At 43.4% G+C, this 24,872-nt stretch overlaps 1 protein-coding gene across 1 annotated transcript; it reads left to right on the top strand.

Moving 5' to 3' along the window:
* Positions 1–324: 324 nt before the first annotated feature.
* On the top strand, positions 325–24,708 carry bcl2l1 (BCL2 like 1). Its single transcript, XM_088368531.1, has 3 exons — positions 325–488; positions 5,841–6,545; positions 23,192–24,708. Exons 2-3 carry the CDS (start codon positions 6,015–6,017, stop codon positions 23,333–23,335), a joined length of 675 nt encoding a protein of 224 aa, XP_088224657.1. The 5' UTR covers positions 325–488; positions 5,841–6,014; the 3' UTR covers positions 23,336–24,708.
* Positions 24,709–24,872: the final 164 nt, after the last annotated feature.

Raw genomic sequence — 24,872 nt, 5'->3', positions numbered from 1 at the left:
TAGTAACTGATTCTGGTATTGTTTCCCTAATTATATTTTCTCTTGTTTGTGAATTAGCTATTGAAACACTACTGCTTCATGCTTCGGTAGCAAATGTCCATTCTCATATTCAGAATGGCGCGCGTGAGAGACGGTAGTTTAATTTAGCAATAAACTCAATTTTCCTTGGAAGTGTCTATTTCCTCAGCTTTGCCCCGCCTCAGCAATGCGCATCAATACATCTCCCCTGGTCTTGCTTGCCAGGGTAGAGAAATTTACCCCTGTCGATGGGGGCGGGTGCAAGGCGGAAGTGACCACTGGGAGGCGCACTGCGTCTTCCTGAAGTGGCTTGGTGGGCGGTACCTGCTCCCCCAACTAACCACTAGCTTCTTCTAGCTATCGATCGTCGGCGTTTAGCTCGACGGTTTTGCAATGACTGGATTGTTTCTTTCGGGTGAATACTGCAAGCCGAGGCGACCAGAAATGGTTCTTTGGAAACCGCCGCACAAGTAAGAGCCGTCCTTGTTTGTTTTCGTAAAATAGACACTACGTTTGATCGGCGGTTGTGGTTTTTAAAAAACGGCGGAGACAGGCTACGTTTCTTTCCTCTTGCTAGCAGAGGACGGAGGTCGATAGAATTGGAAGAGTCCCCCACCAGTATTTCATCTGAGTAGTTTTTCCCTCTGAATTAAAACGATGTTCCTTTGCATATTGAAACAATGGATATAACTGAATGAGCATTTGCTCTCATTTCCGCTTGAATGCGATTGCAACTCAATGACAGCTACATACGTGCAGCTCATTTAGAAATGGCAAAGCGATGTGACTGTTATCGTTCAAATGTATTAAGTACAAATGGCTGGACTCGCGTCCGGGCGGTGTCTTATAATGAATTTTTATTAATTGCATGCGTTTTCGCTCAGCGATGATGACAGGAGAGCTCGCGCTGCCTTCACAATCCCACACAACTCATTTCCCCCAATAGGAAATGCCAGACGTCTTCCGTTTTTTTTTTTTTTTTTTTCAAACAGCACTGCCTTTTTTTTATCATTACGTGAACATCATAGCCGCCTGGCAAATTACACACTTCTAAAGGGTTTTTTTTAGATTGGAATTACGACAGGCGTGGCGCCCTTATCGGCATCTAACTGGAAAAACAGTAATTGAACTGCGTCTTTCATGATCATAGGGAAATTCTCCACAGGCTCCTGAAAGCGTCTTGTTACGTAATCTGTAAGTGGGCGTGTTCGTGCATGGGGAGGGGGAGCAGACTGATTACTAGTAGTGTACACGCGCTCTCTGCTACACAAAAGTGGGCTTTACCGTTTAAATTCTCGAACACTCCGATAGTTTTGCAGACGGGAACGAACAGGGACGAAGTCGTCGTCTTTTTAACAAACGTGCAGGTAAGACGCCATCTTTCCCCCGCACACTTGGCGTTCACGCGTGTGTGTAGTATTGTCTTAATTCAGCTTTTGGATGCCAATCAAATAGATGCTAATGAGGTGGTTTGGACTATTGCCTTGTTGGGGTCTCCTTTTCGTGATAAAAGAGAAAGCGCTGAGCCAAGACGGCATTTGTGGTATCTCTGTTAGGAGAGGGGCGAATTGTGTCGTCCAGGTGCCACATTTGCGGGGTACAAGTTAGCACGCGTGCTGCCCTTGTGTTTACGTGTGGTACGTGGCTAGCCCAGCCACGTGGTCCGTGGAGCTTGAGAACATGTGGCCACTGTAAACACGGCCACGTCCGTCAGCCTGCTCCAGGCTCGCTTTCAAAATGTCATAAACAACAGCAACGTGTTAACTCTAGTTTACAATTTTACGTATAACTGAACTGCAGAAGTATTTTTCCCCCTACTTTCGCCTGCTTTTGTGCTTCATCCATCGGGGATGTCTTCGTTCGTTTCACCTCCTCAATGCACAAGCTGTGTATTAAATGTGACCTTTCACAACAATGACGAGAAGTTATTAACACGTCTGTACATTTATTTAAAAAATAGTTAATAGTTTATTTTTGTTGTTGCTGCTGTACCGAGTAAGCTTGTCTAACCGCACTGCGTTTTCCCCACATAAATCTTTTTTTCCTCAATTTCAAATTTCTCCCACTCTTGGCGTATATTAAAAATAAAAGGGCGACAATATGCCAAACACGTTTTGAGCCACCACCCTTTTTTGACCAGAGTTATTTGGTTATTTCGTTTTGACTAGGGTTTTTTAAATGTTTGGTAATTATGGAAATATTTTCGTTTTGACTACGGCTTTTTAAATGTTTGGTAATTATTAGTTTGGAATGAAAACGGATTGTTTTATTTAAGCTTTCATATTGTGTTTATTACCTATGCATGGAGTATTTGTCAAATGCTGCATTTAAAAAAAAAAAAAAGGTCACAAAGCTTTGTGTAATAAACTACAATTCTCAAATGATTTTGACCTTTCTTCTGTCCAGAACCAAAGTAAATACAATTGAAAAGAACCCCTAAAGCTCATGCATGATATTGACAAATTCAAGTTTTGCTTTAAGTAATTAACTTAAGATCTAGTTTGTTACTTTTTGTATTTTTTAAAAGTATTTTTACAAAATCGCCTCTACAAGATTGCGTGGACATCGGGGACAGTGCCTCTGGATTGGCAGACTGGGGTGGTGGTTCCCCTCTTTAAGAAGGGGGACCGGAGGGTGTGTTCCAATTACAGGGGAATCACACTCCTCAGCCTCCCCGGTAAGGTCTATTCAGGGGTGCTGGAGAGGAGGGTCCGTCAGGAGGTCGAACCTCGGATTCAGGAGGAGCAGTGTGGCTTTCGTTCTGGCCGTGGAACAGTGGACCAGCTCTACACCCTCGGCAGGATCATCGAGGGTGCATGGGAGTTCGCCCAACCAGTCCACATGTGTTTTGTGGACTTGGAGAAGGCGTTCGACCGTGTCCTTTGGGAGGTTCTGTGGAGGGTGCTTCGGGAATACGGAGTGCCGAGCCAACTGATAAGGGCGGTTCGGTCCCTGTATCACCGATGCCAGAGTCTGGTCCGCATTTCCGACAGTAAGTTGGATTCGTTCCCAGTGAGGGTTGGACTCCGCCAAGGCTGCCCTTTGTCACCGATTCTGTTCATAATTTTTATGGACAGAATTTCTAGGCGCAGCCGAGGCGTTGAGGGGGTCCGGTTTGGGGACCTCAGCATCGCGTCTCTGCTTTTTGCAGATGATGTGGTGCTGTTGGCTTCTTCAGGCCGTGATCTCCAGCTCTCGCTCGAACGGTTCGCAGCCGGGTGTGAAGCTGTCGGGATGAGGGTCAGCACCTCCAAATCCGAGTCCATGGTCCTCGATCGGAAAAGGGTGGAATGCCCTCTCCGGATCGGGGATGAGATCATGCCCCAAGTGGAGGAGTTCAAGTATCTTGGAGTCTTGTTCACGAGTGAGGGGAGGATGGAGCGCGAGATCGACAGGCGGATCGGTGCAGCGTCGGCAGTAGTGCGGACCCTGTACCGGTTCGTTGTGGTGAAGAGAGAACTGAGCCAAAAGGCAAAGCTCTCAATTTACTGGTCCATTTATGCTCCTACCCTCACCTATGATCACGAGCTATGGGTCGTGACCGAAAGAACGAGATCCCGGATACAAGCGGCCGAAATGAGTTTTCTCCGCAGGATGTCCGGGCTCTCCCTTAGAGATAGGGTGAGAAGCTCGGTCATCCGGGAGAGACTCGGAGTAGAGTCGCTACTCCTCCACGTTGAGAGGAGCCAGATGAGGTGGCTCGGGCATCTTATCAGGATGCCTCCTGGACGCTTCCCTGGGGAGGTGTTCCGGGCATGTCTCACCGGTAGGAGACCCCGGGGACGACCTAGGACGCGCTGGAGAGACTATGTCCCTCAGCTGGCCTGGGAACGCCTTGGGATCCCCCGGGATGAGCTGGATGAAGTGGCTGGGGAGAGGGAAGTCTGGGAGTCCCTCCTAAAGCTGCTGCCCCCGCGACCCGACCCCGGATAAGCGGAAGAAGATGGATGGATGGAATTTTAATTTTATTTTGTCAACTTTTTTTTCAATTTTACTTTATTTTGTCAACTATGTGGCTGACTTGCTGTTTTCCTCATACCAAACAATTTTTGAAACATGTTTTTCCCCCTCACCAGCTGTAAGGTACACGGTAATTATTTTTTTATAGATATCAAGAAAAGGACATCGTCTTGGAAATGTCACTGTCAAAACACAATCCTTAAGAAATATATATTTTTAATGTTTAAGACTTTAATTGGATGAGTGGAAAATGAGATGACAGACAACCTTGCATGGCTGGTCTGGTCAGTATGCCTGCTGTCCAAGAGCAAGGCGAAACTCCCTCCAGCTCTCGTATGCATGTCCGATGTAAAGTTGTGCCGGTGAAGCAAGGCGAGCTCAGGTCGTCGTAAGTTTTCAACACGTTGGTCAATGCTTGTTCCGCTAAAAATAAAACTCTGCTTTTGCAATGGTCAAGCATGTCTTTGGCAATGTTCAGTGATTCTGCCTACGGAAGTTTTTCTTGAGCAAAAAATTAAACTCACTAGTTGCTGGGTTGAAACTTTGTTGCTCAATACATTGATCATACTGCTAAATTCACCAAAGATCCCGGATACGCGTGTGCCTTTGTTTTACTGACCTGATTTGGTTCACGATTGGTAAAGGGAGCATGATTCAGAAACCCTGTCTTTTTTGCTTCATCTGTAAATGGGCTTTAAAACTACGAAAGCTGCTATACTGCCCTAACAAGTACAATCCGTTTCATTGCTCAAGTTGATTAATCACTCAGCTCCTAATTGAACGTTGTTTATCACTGAGCATAAATCTCAAGTGATGTCTTTGGTATTTACCAATTGGTATTTCCAATGAAAGGTGTACATAATATGTACGTTATAGCTCAGATTAGACTGTTGGTACTATGCTGTGACAACTGCTGCCACAACACTGAACCTTTCAAATGTAAAATAAAATACATTATTGACGCTGCAAAGGCATGAGTTTTAATATCTATTCTAGGGTGGCATGACACAAAGCATTTGACGCTTACCTGTCTTGGTTTACTTCCACCTGTCTGTTGTTGGCCTGCTTGTTGCATGGTAGCTAGCAGAAGGTCTTTGGGGGTTTGCTCATGATCCTCCCTTCTTTGTGCCCACAGCCACTGCGACAGTGACGGCACAAAATGAAGGAAGCCCCCCCCCCTCTCTCTCTCTTTGTTGTGGAAACCCACCTTAATTAACGGACCTGCCATATTGACAAGACGCTAATCCAGCATTGTCTTGTATATCCGCTAGTGCTATGACGTTGACACCACCCAACTGGTACAAGCGGTTGAAGGTGTGACGCTCATCTGTGGTCCACAAGTGCCATTTTGGTTTTGAGACAGCGCCAGCAGAGAGACGGCGCCAGCAGAGAGACGAGACGGCCGCGAGCATTGACGCATCGTGTTAATGATGTTATGAATCAAAGTTAATAAGCCACCGCCAACATCGATAACATTGGCGCTCGCGCTTTGTGTCTGGGAAATGTGCTTTTCATTTTCGTTCTGCCTGACGTGCAGATGAGAGCAAGTCAAAAGCGAAAGGTGGGAGTTTATGTGAGCAGTTGACAGAGCCTCGAGACTCACTCACCTAAACCTCACCTTCAGTGCCCCACCACTCCCTTTGTCTTCCTCGTCCCCCTCTCTCTCTCACACGCACAGGCACATGAGCGTCTCATTAATTGAACTACCATCTGCTCCATATGTACCATCCCAATTAGAGGGATTGAACTTTCACCCCACCTGTCTAAATCTGAGAGGTGGAACTATATGAACACACTAGCACGCACACACTCGGTGTAAACTGTCCAGACTTTGAGCCTTTTCTTGTTGTGTCTTTCCACAGGGTCTGAACTGGATTGTCAGCCTTGTGTAGTGTTTTTGGACTCCGCCCCCTCAAGTGTCCTCTGGACCTCGGCTCGCCATGGTGGTCTGAAGAAAGGGGAGGTGCTGCGTGCGTGCGTCTTGACTCGAAGGGACCCGGAACGAAGAGAAGCACTTTCCCAAGCCCAATTCCAATATGTCTGAAAACCGAGAACTTGTTGAGTTTTACGTTCGCTATAAACTCTCCCTGAAAAACTACCCCCTCAACCTCGTTGGATTCACACAGGAATTGAACAGGACTGACGGCGGCGCGGAAGCCTCAGGCGAGGAGCAGCGCATACAGACCCCCGCCAACGGGACTACCAATGGCACCAGTCCCCCAGCGTCGCCGCTACGACAGACGGCGAGCCTAAACGCGGTGAAGGAGGCCCTGCGGGACTCGGCCAATGAGTTTGAGGTGCGCTACTCCCACGCCTTCAGCGACCTGGACCAACAGCTACACATCACGCCGGCCACGGCCTACCAAAGCTTTGAGAACGTTGTGAATGAGGTATTCCGGGACGACATCAACTGGGGCCGCATCGTGGGGCTCTTTGCATTTGGCGGCGCGCTGTGCGTCGAGTGCATGGAGAAGGAGATGAGCCCTCTGGTGGGCAGGATCATCGAGTGGATGACGGTATACCTGGATAACCATCTTCAGCCCTGGATAGAGAGCCAAGGAGGCTGGGTGAGTCTCAAATGCATGCACCTCACTCACTGAGTTGTTCACTTAGGCTCGTTGCGGTTGGGCATCGTAAAAGTCAGACTTGCTTCTTTTCACAGCACAATACCGGTTTGGTTCTGCTTTGATTCGCCCCGTTGGGCTTTTTTTAAAGAAAAAAAAAAAATTCACCCGTCAACCGTGTCAGGGAACTCATGGCGCACTGAGCCCATCTGTCGGAACGACGCACACAAACACTTCGAGATGTTGCAATCTGATCACGTGACCTGTAATTGTGATTGATTTCTTGATTTACATATTTGATAAATATTTCTTGAACGCAGCTTAAACCGTCAGGTTGACACATGTTGATGCGAGCAATGACCATTAGATGAGTTTGTTGCTGTAGACTGTACATGTCGCCGAGCAAGATGGGACACTGGTTAAAGCGGATCCCACACTCACTCACCCAATATTTATCTCGAAAGTGAGTGTCTTCCGTGGTGTACTCTTGGAACTCGGGTTCAGAAGTAGTACTTAACAGTAACTAGAAGATGCCAGTGGAAAATTTCCAGACTGTGGCCTAACATTTTCAAGTTGGCTCTGGAATTTTTTGTGTGTGTTTGGAGTTGGCTCTGGAATTTTTTTGTTTGTGTTTGGATTCTTTCAACACGGAAGGAGTGGTTCATTGCTGATAAAGAAGTCCCAAAACATTTCTACCATATTGTTTATGATGTGATTTTGACATGACGTGTTGGTGGGGTATCGTCAGAGGGTCATGGGAGACTTGAGACTAGATAGAACGCTGTCAACAGAGACACAGATTGTGCACAAACAATGGTCAAATCACAGCTTGCTGAGCTGCTGGCTAATTGATCAACAACTAGACGCTCGATGAGCTCAATGAACACAGGAGGACATCGGCCTTTGGAGCCGCCGTGCCGTCCACCCGCCGTGCCTGGGGGCTGAGTTGTATCATCTCAGGGTGGGGAAGATTCCAGGCCATCACAGATAGTCCTTTGTTTTACAGCGGTCACTCGATTGGTTCTTGGCCATCCTCTCTCGTTTTTTTTTTTTTTTTCCCCTCCTCCCTGTTCTCCTCCCTTGCCCTGGCCTCTCCTCTAGCAAGCGCTTGTCCGTGGCAGCTGCCTGCACATGAAAGCTATGTTTTTCTCGCACAGGGTTGGCTAGAGCCAGGCCGTCCCAGTACAGTCTGACCCGTGTGTGCGCGTGCATGCACTGCAGGACCGTTAAGGTCAGCTTTTTCCTTTGTGCCAGCCATTTGATGGTATGAAGGAGAACGGCAGCCATGGGGAGGGGCTGTTTATGTCCACTCTGGTGTTCTGTATAGCGGCAGGTCAAAGGCCGACGCTATGGCAACCGCCATCCCAGCGGCTGCTGCGTTGTGCACCTAGGAGGAAAGCTCACTGGGCAGGCCGCAGCTTTTGTCTCTTTGCACCGCCAGATGCCCATTTTAAAAGGGGATGTAACGTACAACGATAGAAGCAGGCATTTAATGTTTCTCCATGTGTTCAATTTGAATGGTGGCCAATCGAGTGTACAATTGGCGAGCCTGGAATGTTGAGCATCGTACATTTTTGGAGGCTGGATGTCCAGTTTCAGCGCTTTGAATAAGAGTGCTGCTCACCTCACATATTGCTGCTGCTCATGTTGAGATGGCATCTTTCTGGAATACAGTCTGTGCAAAATACTTAACTAAATCCTTGTATGCTTACTAAATAGAACGGAAATCACATCACCTTAACACAATGGCCTGTCAGTCTTTCAGAAAACATAAAAAAAAACTGAACCAAATACTGCTAATATTTACAATTTCATTTCAGGGGTGGAATTTGTTTACCTGAAGATGTTGCAGAGTTAAGAGGTGGAATTTGTTTACCTAAAGATGTTGCAGATTTAAAATAGTTAAGGCAATTTATTGCTCATAAAAATGTGACCAAGGCCGTTATTTTAAGAATGTGACGATATACAAACACACCCTTGTCACACTTGCGAGTCGTCATCAAGTGTTTGCGTGTCAACGTAACCTGCACCGGGAGAAGTAAGTGAATGAATGTTGTCCTGAAAGTTAAATGGCTCAGCGTCTATGCTTTCACTTCTCCTGCTGATAACACTTCCCGGCGCGCATGGTGCCACTTCCTCCGAAGCCCCAAGCCAGCCCTCCCCTCCCTCCTTCGGTTGGCTTTTTATTGCACTGTGCAGAGAGCATAGAAGTGTAACCCTTCTTGCTTATTTATGAGCACACTCCAGCCGCCAGGGCAGTCCCGACAGCACAGATAGAAACTTGAGTGTTTTACCACCAGAGTATCATAGCATCATCCCCCCGAAACCCCCCCCCGGTTCATATTTGAATTAGTCTCCTCATCAAACAGCCTGTCTCACTTCTTCTTTTTTTGTGGTCTCGACGGCTCAAATTCAAAACACCCCAGATTCCCCGAAAGGCACCCGTTGCAAAACCCACGCAAGACGCTTTCTCGCTCGCTTCTCTTTTTTTTTTTTTTTTTTTTCCCCCTCTGTAGCTCTTGCAACCTGCCTTCCTTTCCCCTGGCACATCCTCGCAGGGATATGCCACCGGCAGATGTTGGATCATCGCCGTGAGGCAGGTGTGCCCTCCTCAATGTTAGCTGATGAAATGTTTGTCTGCTAGTCTGCACCACGTAGGTCATTTCTCTTTCACTCAGTTCCTCAGTCGCTTTCAAATGAAGCATTTTGGTATGCAGTAAATTGAAGGCGAGATAAAAGTGGGGAAACAAGAACCAGTTGACAGATAATGGGCGACCCTCCAGTCATCTTAGAAGTTTTGACACCCACTTGTAGGCGGCTCCATTTTCAACAAGTCAAGATTTGAGTAGACAGGGATTTCCCTGCTTAATCTTTCACATCACAAAACAAACACAATAACACACTAGATGAATCAGTCTGCATTCATGAACGACTAGAGGATTCACACGATACTTGTAAGAGCCTGAAATCAGAAGATTTGGACAATCATAAGTTAAAAACGGCTCTAAAAAATTGCTCGATTATTAAATGTGGGCAATTAATTTGGAAATTGATTTGTTAGTGATTAATTTTGACACTTCCACCTGTATCTTCTAAAATGCCACTTAAGCTCGCTGTTGAAATGTCCTAAAAATGTGACACACCATTTACATCACTGTTAAAATCTTTGTCCAGCTTTTTATTCACTTGGCATTTCAACACGGGAATTTTTTTCCTATAGACCCAGCTAACAATAATAATGAAAACAAAAATATTTTTCTCAAAGTGTCCTATCTCAATATGACCTTGTCAAAATGACCTGTAAGACTCTTAACAACTGCACGACCTTGTAGGGCGTATCCAGGAGTGTTTAGAAAACAGCTGCTTCTCAAGGAGTCTTCATTTTAGATTGAAACATCCCATCGTAGAAAGAATATTTGTCTCATTCCAAGTTACTGTAGCAATGAAAATATTTCTCGACTATCTTAAATAATAGAATGTAGCCAATAAAACTTAATAAGGCTTCAGAAAACGCACAGGCATCATGACAATTCTTTGCAATAGAGACTATAAATTACAATTTCAGTTCCTCATTGTGAGGACAATGATTCTGAAAACTTGTCATCCAACCTAAGTGTTCAGATGGAAGGTGGCAGGGGTCACAGGTTCCGCAGTGTAGCGCAAACCTTGCTGTCATTAATACCACCAGACAGGCTAGCAAACGATCCCGCTGGAGCTTATTTTGGAGGCCGTGCTGAGCGAGCTGCTGAGATAGTGCCATATTAGCGGTTCCTGATGGGAGATAAATATTCTCGGCCAGAGCCGCGACCGAGCGAAGTGCCCGAGTAAAAGGCCATATATTGCCAGATAATAGACAGACAGGGGAGGAAGCGGCAGTGCCATCGACCCTAATAACACTGTTACCAGCCGAGGAGGCGATTGCAGTGATTACTCAGTGGAGACCGAGCTGCCTCAGGGTCGGGCTACAGCCTTATTACCAATTAGGGAAGAATAATATCTTAACTCGCTTTAGAGGGAAACAATGTCTTCCCCCTCCTCTGGCAGACATAAAAGTCTCTCTGGTCTGAAGAAGCTCGATGGCAGCTGGGTGGAGCTAATGCTTGGGGAAGAAACCTGTAAAAGAAGAAAACTACTAAAAGGCCATTAGTCCAGTTGTTCCATGCCACTAAATATGTAAAAGGCATTTAGGTTGCCATTAAATTGCCTCTTCTCTTACCACCAAAGTTAATTAGCATTTAAAAGGAAGACCAACACACAGCTTTTTTTGTGGTACAAAACCATGGAAAAGCATCTCAAACTTCCCTCTTTGTCCATTAACATCATAATTTAGTTGTGTAATGTTGGTGCCATATTATTGATAGATTTTTATATTGATGGTCTTTCTTTTTGAAGTGGCTCATTAATTCATGTCTTATTCCCATTTTGGAATTCCCCATTCTATTTCCATCAAACGCTGCATTGCGCAGTGTGGTTTTGCCTTCAGGTCACCATTGTGAAGGTAACAGACTAGAAGATGGCCAGATGGACACGACCATGCAGTTCCTCCTTTCGCTAAATGGGACTCTAAATCTTACCACCTTAAAAAGCTTCGGTTATTATCTGTGCCCCCCCAGCATTCCCCCCTCTCATGTAATTAACATAGAGGTGGTTAGATCCACAGTCATCTGTCAGACTGGCTGCCCTAGAAGAGAGGGAAATCTCACCCTCGGGACGCATCCAGCCCGCCTCTTGCTCCGCTCCTCGTCCTTTATCTTCTATACGTCTCTTGCATCTCTTTGCCGGGCTTCCGATCGATTTTCGTCCCTTATTTTTCAGTCTGCGCCTCCCTCGCCACCCCGCCACTCACCTCTCTCGCTCAATACGTCCTTTCCCCATCAATCTTTATGTGCCCCTCATGTCCACGTCCACATCGGCCTGTCGGTCCCCATTGAGATCGTGGCTAAATGAAAGAGAATTTCTTGCGCCCCCCCCCCCCCCCATATATTTGCCAATTCAGAGCACGTGTAGCTTTGCTAATAAACATTGTATGTGTGTGGTTGCGTTAAAAGGACAGGGTTTACCGTATCGGTAGTCTTGCACACAGCTCTTATCTTATGTCAATTTTTTTTATATTGTATTTATACTGTGACGTTGTGGGGGGGAGGGGACAGCGCCACGCTGGACCGATGACTATTTTAAACAAAGGACCTGAAGCCAGCCACATGCACGTGCCAAAAAAAAAAACAAAAAAACGTGTTTGCTAGAGTTGTGCACACAACTGGTCACGTATTTAGGTTGTTGTTTTTTATTTAATCATTCTTAAGGTGGAACCTCCTACAATTTTGCTAACTTCTGACTGCTGGGTTAAAAATTGGACCAACCCAGGGTTATGTTCCTTTTTACTTTTTCAATTTTTAACCCGAATGGGGTTGTTTTTAACCCAGCGTTATTAAGGGTTTATACATGTAACACACACAAAGACAAAGCTCCAGCAAAACATCTCTTCGCATCCAAATTTGATCAGTGGAAGGCACTTTAGCTCGTTTTTGTGGGCGGCTCTGTACTGATCTGAATGTGCTCATGTGTATGCGTATCTATTGTTTCCATATGCAGTACGCGTGTGTATGTGTCTCTGGATGTGGGTGGGCCCCTTTTTTTTTTTTTTTTTTTTTTTTAATTTTTTTTTTTAACATCCATAATACACAGCTTGGCAGTCTGTGTTTCTTTGTACTCAGTGGTGTGTGTCACAGTCCCAAGCTGACAATGACAACGAACAGATTGTATCATCTGAGTCTCCCGCTGCTCTGCAATGAAAACATCAGGAATGTCGTTTGCGAGTTTTGGTATGCAAGAAGGTGAGCCCGTTGGTCCCTCTTTGTTTTGATTTGTTTAGCCACCTTTCGATGAAACTGTACGGCAAATCACCTTCCCAACCATTTGTAAGTAGATGATTATGTGGCAGCAAAGATACTTTCGTAATGAAAATCTAATGACAGTTCTATTAGATTGGTGTATACATAGATGCGAGTGGATTTAATTTATTTGTAGAGGCAAGTTTAGTTTTGTATGATTCGCAACAATGTACAGTAGATTTACTTAAAATGGCATCTTTGTGTAGTGGTTCGGTCAGGAATCTGATTAAAATGTTTTCCCATTGTGTAGTGTATTAAACATTATGTAAACCTATATTTTTTATTAAACACAGCATCATCACTTAAGAGGGATTCATGTTGTACTCTTAGTTTAGTTTTTATCACTAAACAATGCCAAATAAACAGTAATCTGAGGGAAAAATGGCACTTTGTTGCAAAATTTTATTATTCGATTATTCAATGGAATAATCAATTCTAGAATATATTAGTGAGAGCCACAGTTAATTATTTTCCAAAGTAAAAGATGTTTGTCAATTTTTTATCTTGATGAAACACAAAAGATAGTTCTGCTTTAATGAAGGACTACAGAAATCAAACAATTACTGCTGAGGCCAAAATCAAAACATTGTGAAACTATGCCTATAAACAAAAACTCGTGTGTAAATGAGCAGTCAGATTTTGCTGACATTATGGTGCTGACAATTTTGCACGATGATTCTATACATTGCTGTCATCCGTGTGAGACGGGCCATATGCTCTCACTTTTGCTTATGTGTGCAGCGCAGACGTCCAGATGTATAACAGATTAGCAGCGTCTTCACTGTCTAGACTGGCAGCATTGTTACAAAAGTGTTGCCAGTCCAGCGACGTGAAGACTTCCCCCATTAGCGAATCCCCCACACACACACACACACACACACACATACGTACATAGTCATCCCCCATGAAAGACACGAAGAAGCCCCATGCGGCGAAAGATGAGCCACAATGGCCGATATGATGTGCCAGTGACTCAGCTCGACAAGGTCGTAGCTAGTCGGTGACACCATGGTGCACTGTGGCTTTGTGAAGCCAAGGCAAGAATCGTTTTGGTGTGCTGCTCCACTCCTTTCAGGCTTAGTGGTAAAATCAGGTCATGAGCAAACAGCCCCCCCAGCCCCCACTCATCATCTTGCCTCCATTTTTACCTCTCTGCTCTACCCCTACGGGTAGCCAGCCCCCTTTCTCATTTCACCAAAATTAAAAAAGCTAACCCTATTGTCTTTTTTTTTTTTTTTTTTCCCCCTCCACGCAGCCCCCTCATTTCAATGCACTCTCTTCCTCTGTCGTATCTGTGATCAGATTATATGGCATATCGCAGGATTAGTGTAGCTTGTGGCGTGTGTTAAGATGGAGAGCAGTGGGCATGTTGATGAGGCTTTCATGCAAATGCTCACTGCCCGACTTATGAGGACTAAATGATGATAAAGAGCATCAAGGCCACGGTACCCGTGCGCATCCCAGACTGGTTTCAGCCTTGGGGCGCTCTAAGCAATAACGATATTGTCAGCGCCTAAGCAATAAGAGTGCAGATAATAAAACAATTTGTGCACAACATGAAGATGAAATCCTGCTCCACAAATCATGCTCCTTTTCAAGTGTCTCCCCTCATCGTTGACTTTGCGGCACCCCTTCGTCCTTTCTGGGTTTCCATCCCAAGTTTACACTCTTGAATTAATGTAAGATTAATCAGGAAGCATGGACCTGGCCAGGGCATTAAATGTAGATTAATTTAAGATTAAAAGGCTCAAGCATCAATCAGTTGGAGTGCACGTAATGAATGTCTTAACATTAAAAAAAAAAAAAAAAACATGGCTATACGTTTTAAAATGCAATGGAAAGCTTAATTTACCATCATCCCACATATCACTAGTAGAATTTCAACTTAATAGTAGAATTTCAATTGAAGAAAAAAGCTAAAACTTAAATGGCTATCAGGTAGCGTGGAAACTTGTACCCAACCATTTTATTTTTTTACCTTTTATAGTATATTCTAACCATTCCTGACAGGTGTAAACACAACCTAAAGTCGTGGTTTTTCTGGGGAGGAAAAAACTTGGCAAAGAAATCTCATACTCGATATATTATACAATCTCATACTCGAGCAATGATGGTACTGTAAATTCCTATGTACGTGTTGGGTGAAGGTTCAGGGTTCTCCTGGGGAGATTTTATGTACTGTACTGTCACTCTTGACACACACACACACACACTTGACTTTCCAGTGTATGTCTACTGTGTAAATTTTGTGTGCGTGTTGACAGAATGGGGTTTTGTGGAATACGATCCCCCTGAGTGGGAACAGATTGGTGTCTGAGCCTTCATGTCCTGACTCATTAATCTTGTCTTTAATTCATGGCCTCGCTGTCAGTGCAACACACAAGCTCAGCAAGCCTTGGTACCAAGGTCCTGAAACGGAGGAAAGCGTATTTAGAGGCTCGTTGGCACAAGTAAAAGCATTGTTACTACAAGGAGGGAGGTTTAATATTTTAATATCCTCATTTGTTCTTGCTTCTTCGCCACTTATTGGAAACAATCCATCACACAAACACACGCCTCTTATCACTGATCTTGGGCACCAGTGCCAAGAATGTGAAATTAAAAGAACAAAATGCTTTAATGAATGATAGAGAGGAACCAAGCTGGTGATAAACATGCAGGAATTGTTGACTAGGAAGTCTTGCTAACTGGCAAAGGATTTCATGGAGAGTGTTGGTTGATTCTTGCTGCTAAACTAGGTGCTTTACTTTTCCCACATCTGTAACTGAAAAAAAAATTCCTCACAATCCGACACATGAGCCCGTAATGGCATAATGACAAGATTTGACTTGTAAACAAGAGTATTGATTGATTTGGCAGCAATTGTAGATTTAAGTATTTTTCAATGTGGTGCCACAGTCTTGGCAAGCTAAACTTTGGGCCGCGTCATCCAAATCCTGTTTTAGCAATTTTGTATGTGTGCTTAGCGTCTCTGTCCTCCACAGAAGAACCAACGCCCTCGTCAGACTTGTAGAGCGTCAGCCATTGTCCCGACATTGCTGGATCCACCTTTCCTTCCTTAAGTTACTGGAACTGGAAAAAAGATGATGTTGGATTTTGTCCACAATTTAGGGAGCGCGCTATCTGTGCCTCACGGCAAAAGCCATTGCCAATCACCTGTCATCCAATTTACTCACTGCGGGCTCGTTTGATTTCTTCAGATTTAGGAAAATGCTAAGACGCTGAAGCAGAAATTAGACTTACACAGGTTGGTAGAGTTCAATCACAATTCTTGTTCAGAAAGCTCTGTTTTCAGGAAAGTACAATACAGCACTGGGCCTTTCAAGAGCGGAAAGTCTCCATTCAGAAAAGGGAACGGTCAAGGTTCTTTGGTCAGCTTATATTCAGTTGCACATGCCAGTGTGGGCCGAGTTTGATGGGTGATGAGTCTATGGGGTGGGGCAAGTTCGCAGGAGAGTTTGATTCCATGGGAGTGGGTGCTGGTTCGGTGACAGCTGGTTCCGTGGGGTTGGGTGCTGATTATGGGCAATTCGATGTGTGGGGGCTGTTTTCCTTTCCGTCTTTCAGCCTTGTCTTTCATCTTTGGCTGGGCTGTCTCCCTCTGGCACCTGCTGGTTTTATCTCCAAGTGACCTTCCTGTAAACATTCTCCTCCATTCTTGCCCATACACTGTCGCACCTCATCCATTCATCATTCTTTCAATTTTGTCATTTTGTACGGAATTATGTGAGCTTTCGGCTGTGACATCAATTTAAATGTTCCCTGACTATGCAAAGTTTGTACTCACCACTTACCATGTTTTTGTTTTTGTTCTTTTGATACTCCATTTACTTGCTTACGTCATCATATTCTTAGTTTAATCATGCTTTCAGCCATATCTTTTCTTTGGTAGGCAAAATATTTCCCTCTGTCCAGAACGTTCAGTAGTAATCAAAAACTGGCGTCTAGCATTAGTCAAAACATAAGATACAATCAAGTACTGAACATTTTTAGACGACTTTGGCAGTGTCTGTCGTGAAATTAGAAAATCATCAGGCATGCATTGAACAGTTCCTTAAGGGTCATTAAGCTATTCAGGCAACAAATCAAAACATTTATTTCAAAGTGCTCAGAAATATATATCCGATCATAAAGTTATAAAAACCTTTCTCATTACCACTTATCAAAAATGTCTAGTTATGTCTTTATTGATTTGGTGTGTAGGTATAATTATATGCTTAAAATGTTTCTTTTATTGATTTAATATGTGAATATACTTGTCTGCTTATGTACTTTATTTAATGAGGTTTGAGCATATCTGTTTTTGTAGCTAGGCAGGACTTTTTGTATTTCGACCCCATTCCTTCAATGTCTTGACATTCATACCAGATAATTTTGTCTCCTCGTGGTTTGAGTCCTTTATATGCCTTAGGGCAACTCTTGGTTTGCTGCTTTGTGCTTTTTATTTCTTCATTACTGTGTCTTCGTCATCATTCTCATTTTGGATGCACCGTGTACACTGTGGGTGATGTTTCTGAGCCGCTTGCTGACGTCATCCCGCCTTCTTTGCTTCTCATGCCAGGGAATCGGCTTATCGCTTGATTTACCCGATTGAACTGGGCTGTAAGTTTTTGTGCTCACAATCCCTTCCTGCCCTGGTGATATGAGATTCCTGGCAGATTTCCTTGCTTCTCAAATGTCAAAGCGATCGTGATGAAGATGGAAAAACGAAGTCCTTGGAAAAGGGGAGGAATCATGCCGAGGGGGCATTTTTCCTGGAAGAGAAAGTTTTGTTCTGACTTGGCCCCAATTTGACCTCCAGATCCAAAGCAATTCAAGTAAAAATGTTGAGTTTATGGCTCAAACTAAAGATTATTTTTCAAAATTTGACTAACGTGTTGATTATTTTGTCGATTTAATGGACGGTGTAGATTCAAAAAATGTTTTGATTTACATTCCTTTTTTATGCTGAGGAAAACTTAGTGAGGTTGTTGTAGTAAATGCTAAGAAGATTGCAAGTCAAAGTGTATAGTAAGTTAACAAGTTAACACATCTAATTGAAGTAGGATGTCACAGTGATTGGCTGATGTGTTTAGGGACTGGGCAAGCAGCAGGGTCACGTTACCTCACCGGATCATTCTGTCACTGTAAATAAACAGCATTTCGTCAGTCACATTACATCAGTGCAAGTTTGCTCCGTAAACAAAAACACAAGAGGAAGGACGTGCTAGCACGCATGTACATGTGTTGCAACCAAATGAAAGGTTGCTTAGCGACATTCCTCAAATAGTCCCTGGCTCTTTTGGGGTCTTAATGGGTACTGAAGTTGAGTCCGTTGAGTTTCAAGATTAATGCGTTGTTTGTCCAAACCAGTACTACTGGTGGGTCAGGACGCAAAGTGGTCTGAAAAATGTGCAGGGGTTTCCTCAGGGTACAACGTTACAGACGGACAGCAATGCCCGGAATGGCAATGTGACTTATTGATGTAACAAGTGGGCTACAGTTCAATTGGTCACAGGAAATTAAGCAGGCTAGAGATGACAACTCCCACATGACCGATTCATTCACTAAACAGAAACTTAGATAAGAACTTTACAAGTAAGGCATCCGGAATTTAAAGGCTCGTTCGGGAGGGGTGTGTATGTGTGATCACTTAAAACGGACTCAGGCTCATCAGCACAGAAGAATGCTGCTCTTTGAGTCATGTATTCATTTATTTTTTACATCAAGTGAGTTCCCACACAGTCCTAAACTTTCCATTGTAGCTTCTTGTGTTTCTGTGACCTTGTGTCCATTTGAAAGTCTCTGGCACGCTCTTCGCACCATTGTACAAAAATGCTTGTGTGCGCAAGAATAGCTTTGACAGCATTGTGTTGAAGGTGAATACTTAACGCTTGGTCATTCTGAACCGCCTGGAACTCTCTGCTGCACTCCAGCGTCAAATAAGCATTGTTTGGTCCAAAAGTTCATCAGACTAATGTAGTTTGAAGCAGACTGATAGTGGCATGTTAAAATTTGGTGCTAAACTTAGGGTCATTAATCGCTCTTGTTGGGTGGGGTATGTTGATATTTAATGTGTTGGTAACATTATTTTGGTTTCTACCAGGGCCAAAAATGTGTCTATTTGGTATTGATACTTCTTTTTTTTTTTTTTTTTTTTTTTTTTTTTTTTTTTTTATGGCCCATAATTTTTTTTTTAACAAATTCATGGGTTCTCAAGCAAAAGACATTTAACGGCTTCATTTCGGATTACATTATTTGGAAACTATGGTACTTGTAACACAAAATATAGGCCGCTTGGGGAGATACCCCAAGCTATTTAGCAACGTGTATTTCTAGTTTTTATGTTCATGCCCAGTTAATCATCGTAGTTATTGACAATTTGATGGATAGGGACCGTTGATCATTCTTCTCAGCTACTGTTGGCGATCGAATTTCCCTTTGTTTTTGTGTTTTGCTGTCGGCGTGGAAAAAAGTCACTTGTGTGTTGGACTTGTTATGGCGCAACACAGACGCAACCAACCAGTCCGAGGTGATGAATAAGAAGCTCCTGCTAATGATCGTTAAAACGTTTCTTTCTCCACACGCTGCAGTGTTTGGACCATTTGTCAGCCACACTAATCAGCTGCTTTCTCGTTGCTGTGGCAACCAACCGCATGATCTCTCAACCCTTTTTCTCACTCACCTTGTTTCTTTCTTGAGCTAATCTCTGGTCCCTCCAGGCTTCCTCCCCTACCACCCATTCCCCCCCCCCCCCCCCAATTCGGAACAAGTGAAAAGTTTCAAAATGTTACGGGACTTCCCACGTGGGAGTGGATAAAGAAAAAGGTGCGTTTGTGTGAAATGAAAGAAAATGGTGGCTTTAAAGGGGGGGGGGGCTGATGGAATACATTCCTTCCTACTACATAATAAAGGAGCGGCCCACGGGATCCTTGAATTACAATGAATATCTAATCCAGTGGGTGGAGAACAGGCAGTAAAACTTGTTTAAATGGAGCTGATGCAAATGGTAGAGTATGCATCTGGATGGAGTGGTGCACAATTTTAGTATTTTGAGTCACAGATACCCATGCACGTGCATGTCGTATGCAAGAACACCTCAACATGTGCAATTGCACATGAATGCTTGGTATGCGAAAGATATACAATGAGGAAATGTGAGAAATTGAATTTGGCACTGTTCAACCTTCAAATAACATTGCTAAAGGGTTTTTCATCACACGTGTTTCCCCTGATCGTAGCGCCTAAATTTAAGTGGACCACTCCGGTATGTCTGTCTGAAGGACATCATTTTGCTCGTGTAATGACCCTTTTGGTCCGTAAAGATGATTTAAGATCATTTACGCAACACTCTCAATGTCATCAAAGCAGCACATTTACATTTTGCATCGCAATCAGCATAATCAAACGTTTACTAGCTAAATTTGCTCTTCATCTCGTTGTCCGCCCTTGTCGTACGAAATATTCGTATTTTTTCAATATACGAATTGAGGCTGTTTAAGTACATGATCCAATGTCGCTATGGCAACAAGAAATGCAACAAGCCTTTGAATTTGTTAACTATTCACAACTATTGTTGAGGACTTGTGTGTTAATTTAAGCTCATCAGCAGCATGCCTCAGGGTTTGCATCTTTTGTTCCTCCCAAGTGATCGATACAGCTTGACATGCCCTGGCTTGTCCCTCGTATAGGTGTCAGTCACCCTCAGCACAAGGTGCTTGGCCATTCCTCCCACATTGCTCACATTGCTTCTGACTGATTACACAAGAGTTGCATAGCCTTTGTTCAGGCCGCCCATTTCTAGTTAGAAACAATGAAGTCAACTATTGAAAGCAAGCATGACTCATCATTCCAGAATCTGCCAATCCCTGGTGACAGCTTTGGTCTGCTTGAGTAAGTGTGTCCTGTCATCCTGCCCCCGCCCCGTTTGGGTCAGAAGTCATGGCGGTGTTGTGGTGGGTTCACTCAGGGTTTATGTTTATCTGGAGGGTTGCTCTTAATCTCGGCATGCGCTACAATCGAGTCTTGTTGAGGAAGTCAAGGCGACAGAGAAAGAAGAGAAAGCCGTCTTTTTCTCGGCGGGTTCCCCGCATTCCGAATACAAGTTAAGTCTCAAGGCCCACGCTTGGAAGGTTGGAATGCATGGCCGTCACCACCTTCTGCCATGTCCTCACCTATTCAAGGCTTTTTTTTTTTTTGATACGGCAGGACCTCCAAAGTCCAAAAGATTTAATTAATTTCAAAACAAATACTACTTAGTGCAACATTACTTTGTCTATCTTGTGTGGCCACGTGTCAGTGCCAAGAGCAAGAGGCGAGGTACGGTCAATGTTTGTTGCCTTAAATGAACCTTGTATGCAGTTAAAGTTAGTAAACATTTACAGAAGATGAATGGACATAACCACTTGGGTTACACCCACAGCATCGAACATCAGTGCAAGAGCTCATTTTCTTTAGAAATTCAGAGCTCACTTTTTTTTTTAAGTCATTGTGATACTTTGGAGGGGTGAATAAATACTGCATCATATGTCATCCGAATATTGCTCACACTCGAGGGAGAATACAGCTGCTTTTGTCATTTATCATGAAAGTAAATGCGTGTTAAAATCCAAACCGATTTTGCGTCAGAACCATTTTGTCTGATTAGGAGTCACGTTGAACTGCGTAATATAGGCCCAAAAGTAAAAAGGTGCATTTGTTTATCTTTTTCGGCAGTCATGTCAAGCACGATTGATGCCAGAAGAGAACGGTCATCTTTTTTTTTCTGTTCACCACAGTGGTCTCTTTTTCTTGTACAATGAACACATATCAACACTAAATACTTAGATAATGGTAAAGAAATTAAAAAGTTGCATGACAATTGCTTTTTATGCACTCAGGTTTTACGTACACAAACACACATAGGATTGAGGTCATTGCGCCGTCTTATCTTCCACCAGCATGTCGACACCCAGCAAAATTCTTAGAAAACTTTGCAAGATTTGTTGGTTCAGAAGTTCCTGTCAGTGCAACGACATTACACGATGCACTCCTACGCACTTTTAAGTTTTTGTCATCCTGTGTACACATGATGCTATTGAGTTTGAAGTTGGAGTGAACATTTACGCAACTCAAGGACCCCATGAAAATGCTTTGTAAATGAGTCTGAATATTGAAATCATATTATCTTGTCGTGATAAACCTGATTGAGTGAAGGTGTCTCACTGATTCAATCAACAGGCCGATTAGTCTTATTGAACTTCTTCTTCTATAGTCATCTTGTTTCCCAGAAACAGCCATCAACACCTCCACAACAGTTTCACTTTTCTGCCTCATCTGTCTGCAGTTTCCCGTACAAGGCCAGAATGTTCCACTTGTTTGGTTCGCCCCTCCACGCAGAATTAGTCATGGGTCATTTTTGTCTGACTAATTGAGAATGACTGGCAATTTTTTGAAGGCACTTAGGACGACATGGGCATCATCCGCACTGAGTCAGTTTGCTGTCCATTGTGAACCTGACAGACGCCTCCTAATGGTGAAAGATACTAGTTTTTATTTCCAGGAAATGATTTCAGTGGGTGGTGGCGATGTGGGCCCTGAGCTTCAAAAGAATGTCAACATATCACATGACTCTCCTACAGCATTACTGGAATGAGGGCAAAAGGGACTAGTAGCAAATCCCAAGGTTCCTCCGTTGTATCTAAAAGGTGTTGTTAACTTGTTTACCATACACAGTCGTGACCAAGGTGGTCGTTGGAACTTTTCATTTTCTTTAACTGGTGCCCAATATGTGTTGCTATGGTGACGTAGACTCTACACAGCTGTAGGTGGACGTATGAAGCCTACCAGGCTAATGAAAGCCTATTTTGTTCATTAACAGTCTTGAAGACATTAATCCTTCACTGAAAATAGCATTTCACAACCACAATGATGGTGGACCACAGTAAAGTATATGCAAGGTATTAAAGTCAGAGATACATGAGGGCCATATGAAATTTGTGAGGGCCACCAGATGGAGGTTTTATTGTGATTATGGACAGCTTGATAGAAATTCTAAATAAAGGAGGTGGTGGACTTGATGCATCAATACATTTTATTTGTCAGTAGGTGGCACCTCTAAATGTCTTCAGGGCAGGACAGTTATCACATCAGACTCGGGCTCATCGAATTGCTTTAATATTGAAAAATGATTGGCTTACGGAGTTTGAGGCATGACTTCTCAAGGCGTCATTGTGTGTTTACTTGATATCCGAGATGTAAGATACGTTTTACCTGGATGTAAATATATTTGGTGAGGTTTTTAATATACAAATGATGGTGCAGAATCCAAGTTTGTTTCCGGTTCTTAGACATGATATAAGTGTGCCCCCTGCTGGTTGCTGTCGGGTTTTCAGAGGTAATGCAAATGCGGAGTTACTGTAAGGCAGCAATACCTAAACCTTTGTGCTCATGGCCCACGCTTAATTTTGAAAGATTAGGCACATCATTTTTTAGACAAACCATAAACAAGTTACCAATTTCAACACTTTAATGTTGAATGCACATATTTTACTACATATTTTCTAAATTTTATTTACAATAAATATATGAAATTAAGTTAAAAAAAAAAAAGAATAAATCGAGTCAATTCAGTAAGGAGAATTGTGCACCGTATATTGAATTAAACTCTGACGGACTATAGAATAAGAGGTGGGCTGGATTGAGTGCATGGCTGTTCTTTATTTAGATTTGTGCAATTTTACCTGATCATCATCATTTAACTGTTAGCATTAAATGATGTTCCCTATGTTTGTTTTCCAGGAGCGTTTTGCTGAAATCTTTGGCCACGACGCGGCAGCGGAGATGCGCCGCTCCCAGGAGAGCTTCAAGAAGTGGCTTCTGGCTGGGATGACCTTGGTGACCGGTGTGGTGGTGGGCTCGCTCCTCGCCCAGAAGCGCCTGTGATGCCCTCATCTTACACACTTAGACGCATACACACAAATACACGACACAAGTTGAAGGTTCTGTTTGCCATCCCCTATTGGACTGAGAATTGACCTTGTTGTTTTTGGAACGCTGTGAGAAGCAAGTGAAAGGGGAGAGTCTTTGTGTTCACATTACCCCTCCACCCCTGCCATTAACCTCAGCATAAACACGTAGACATGTTATTTTCAGGAAATCTCTTCCTTTTTATGGCCCCTGTTTGGTTTTCTCTCTGTAATCGTGCACACATATTATTCATTCTATCTAAACTACCCATTTTGATCCTCCGAGGAGGCTAAAGGTTGATGGACCGGCCGCCAGAGTATGTGAACCAGCCAGACAAACGTTACAGTGCACACTACCCACAAAGATTTGGAGCTTTTGGGCTTTCAGGTGCAGTTTCAGAATGAATGACCATGTACCACAAGGTCAAATGGAAATTTACCTATTAAGGTGTATGTCTTTTAGGGTTATCCTGATATTGCACCTGAAAGCCTTGTATAGCTTTTTGCAAGTAGTCTATTTAAATCCTAAAAAAAGCTGTTCCAAAACTTCCGAAAGCATCGAAGCCACAAATTATCATAATATATAGTAATGAACATTTGTTTGCATCATTATCTATTTTTTTTTTTTGTAATTTTTATTTTTTTTGTTTTTTGAGGCCGGAGCCACGTAAATTCCCGAAACTCAATCTAAATTGTCAGGATGTTGTCGGCCTTGGCTAGTCCTTTGGCCTGGTGTCGACGCCATTCCTGACGCTGGCAGACGTCACAAGCTCGAGCATGGCTGTGCCATATGGAAAGCGAAGGGCGGGATGTGGTTACCGGAACAGTAAAGAAAATTAATAATAAACAAAGTGCTGCATTCCTCTCTGATACTGTCTCGCATGGTAGTTTGTAATGTGTGGTGCTTTTTGTTTATGAGAAGACATTTTAGCTGTCGGATGCGGCTGTATAAAACAAAAGTGAGCTTACATTTTGCTCATGTGCTTTTAGTTGTATTTGGATTTTTAAGGCAATTGAACCCCAGCACTCCCAGCTGATTTATTGCTCAATTTTGAGTGGAGTTTTAATTATTTTTTTTATTTTATAAATGTTTACGTTCAGCCAGCCAGAGCACAGTCTGCCGTGTTCGTTGTGTGTGCGCGCGCGTGTGTGTGTTGGGGGGGCACGTTGTCCTCGTTTACTAGACAGTAGCTGACAAATGCAGCAAACGTAGCAGCTCACACCGCAGATAGGACATTTCTCAGCATGTTAGATATTTGGATGTAAAGTTGTAATGTTGATAGCACTGATCATTTAACACCCCCTGTTAAACATTTTCAATATGAGCAGTTAATAAAAGTTTATGATGCATTCATGTCTGATTGTCTCATGGTTTGCACTTTACATCCTGTTTGGAAATCGCTAAAAGTCAAGATTTACCATCTCCATAATCCAACAATCACCTTCAATTCTTTATAAGGTTGAGGAGCCTAATTGAATTTTGGAGATATGGAACCAGTCACCTTGATGATTGC

Source organism: Syngnathus floridae, chromosome 2 (assembly GCF_059516105.1).
Source record: "Syngnathus floridae isolate MCC-2025c chromosome 2, RoL_Sflo_1.0, whole genome shotgun sequence".
NCBI lineage: Eukaryota > Metazoa > Chordata > Actinopteri > Syngnathiformes > Syngnathidae > Syngnathus > Syngnathus floridae.
The sequence above is the reverse complement of the archived record's forward strand: the minus strand, read 5'-3'. Positions and strand labels throughout refer to the sequence as shown.

What these genes read in the sequence shown, in the direction of transcription:
- bcl2l1 (XM_088368531.1), top strand. Translation starts at nt 6,015, where the DNA reads ATGTCTGAAAACCGAGAACTTGTTGAGTTTTACGTTCGCTATAAACTC. An exon ending in TAGAGAGCCAAGGAGGCTGG is followed by an intron (nt 6,546 to 23,191) that starts GTGAGTCTCAAA and finishes TTTGTTTTCCAG; the next exon opens with GAGCGTTTTGCTGAAATCTT.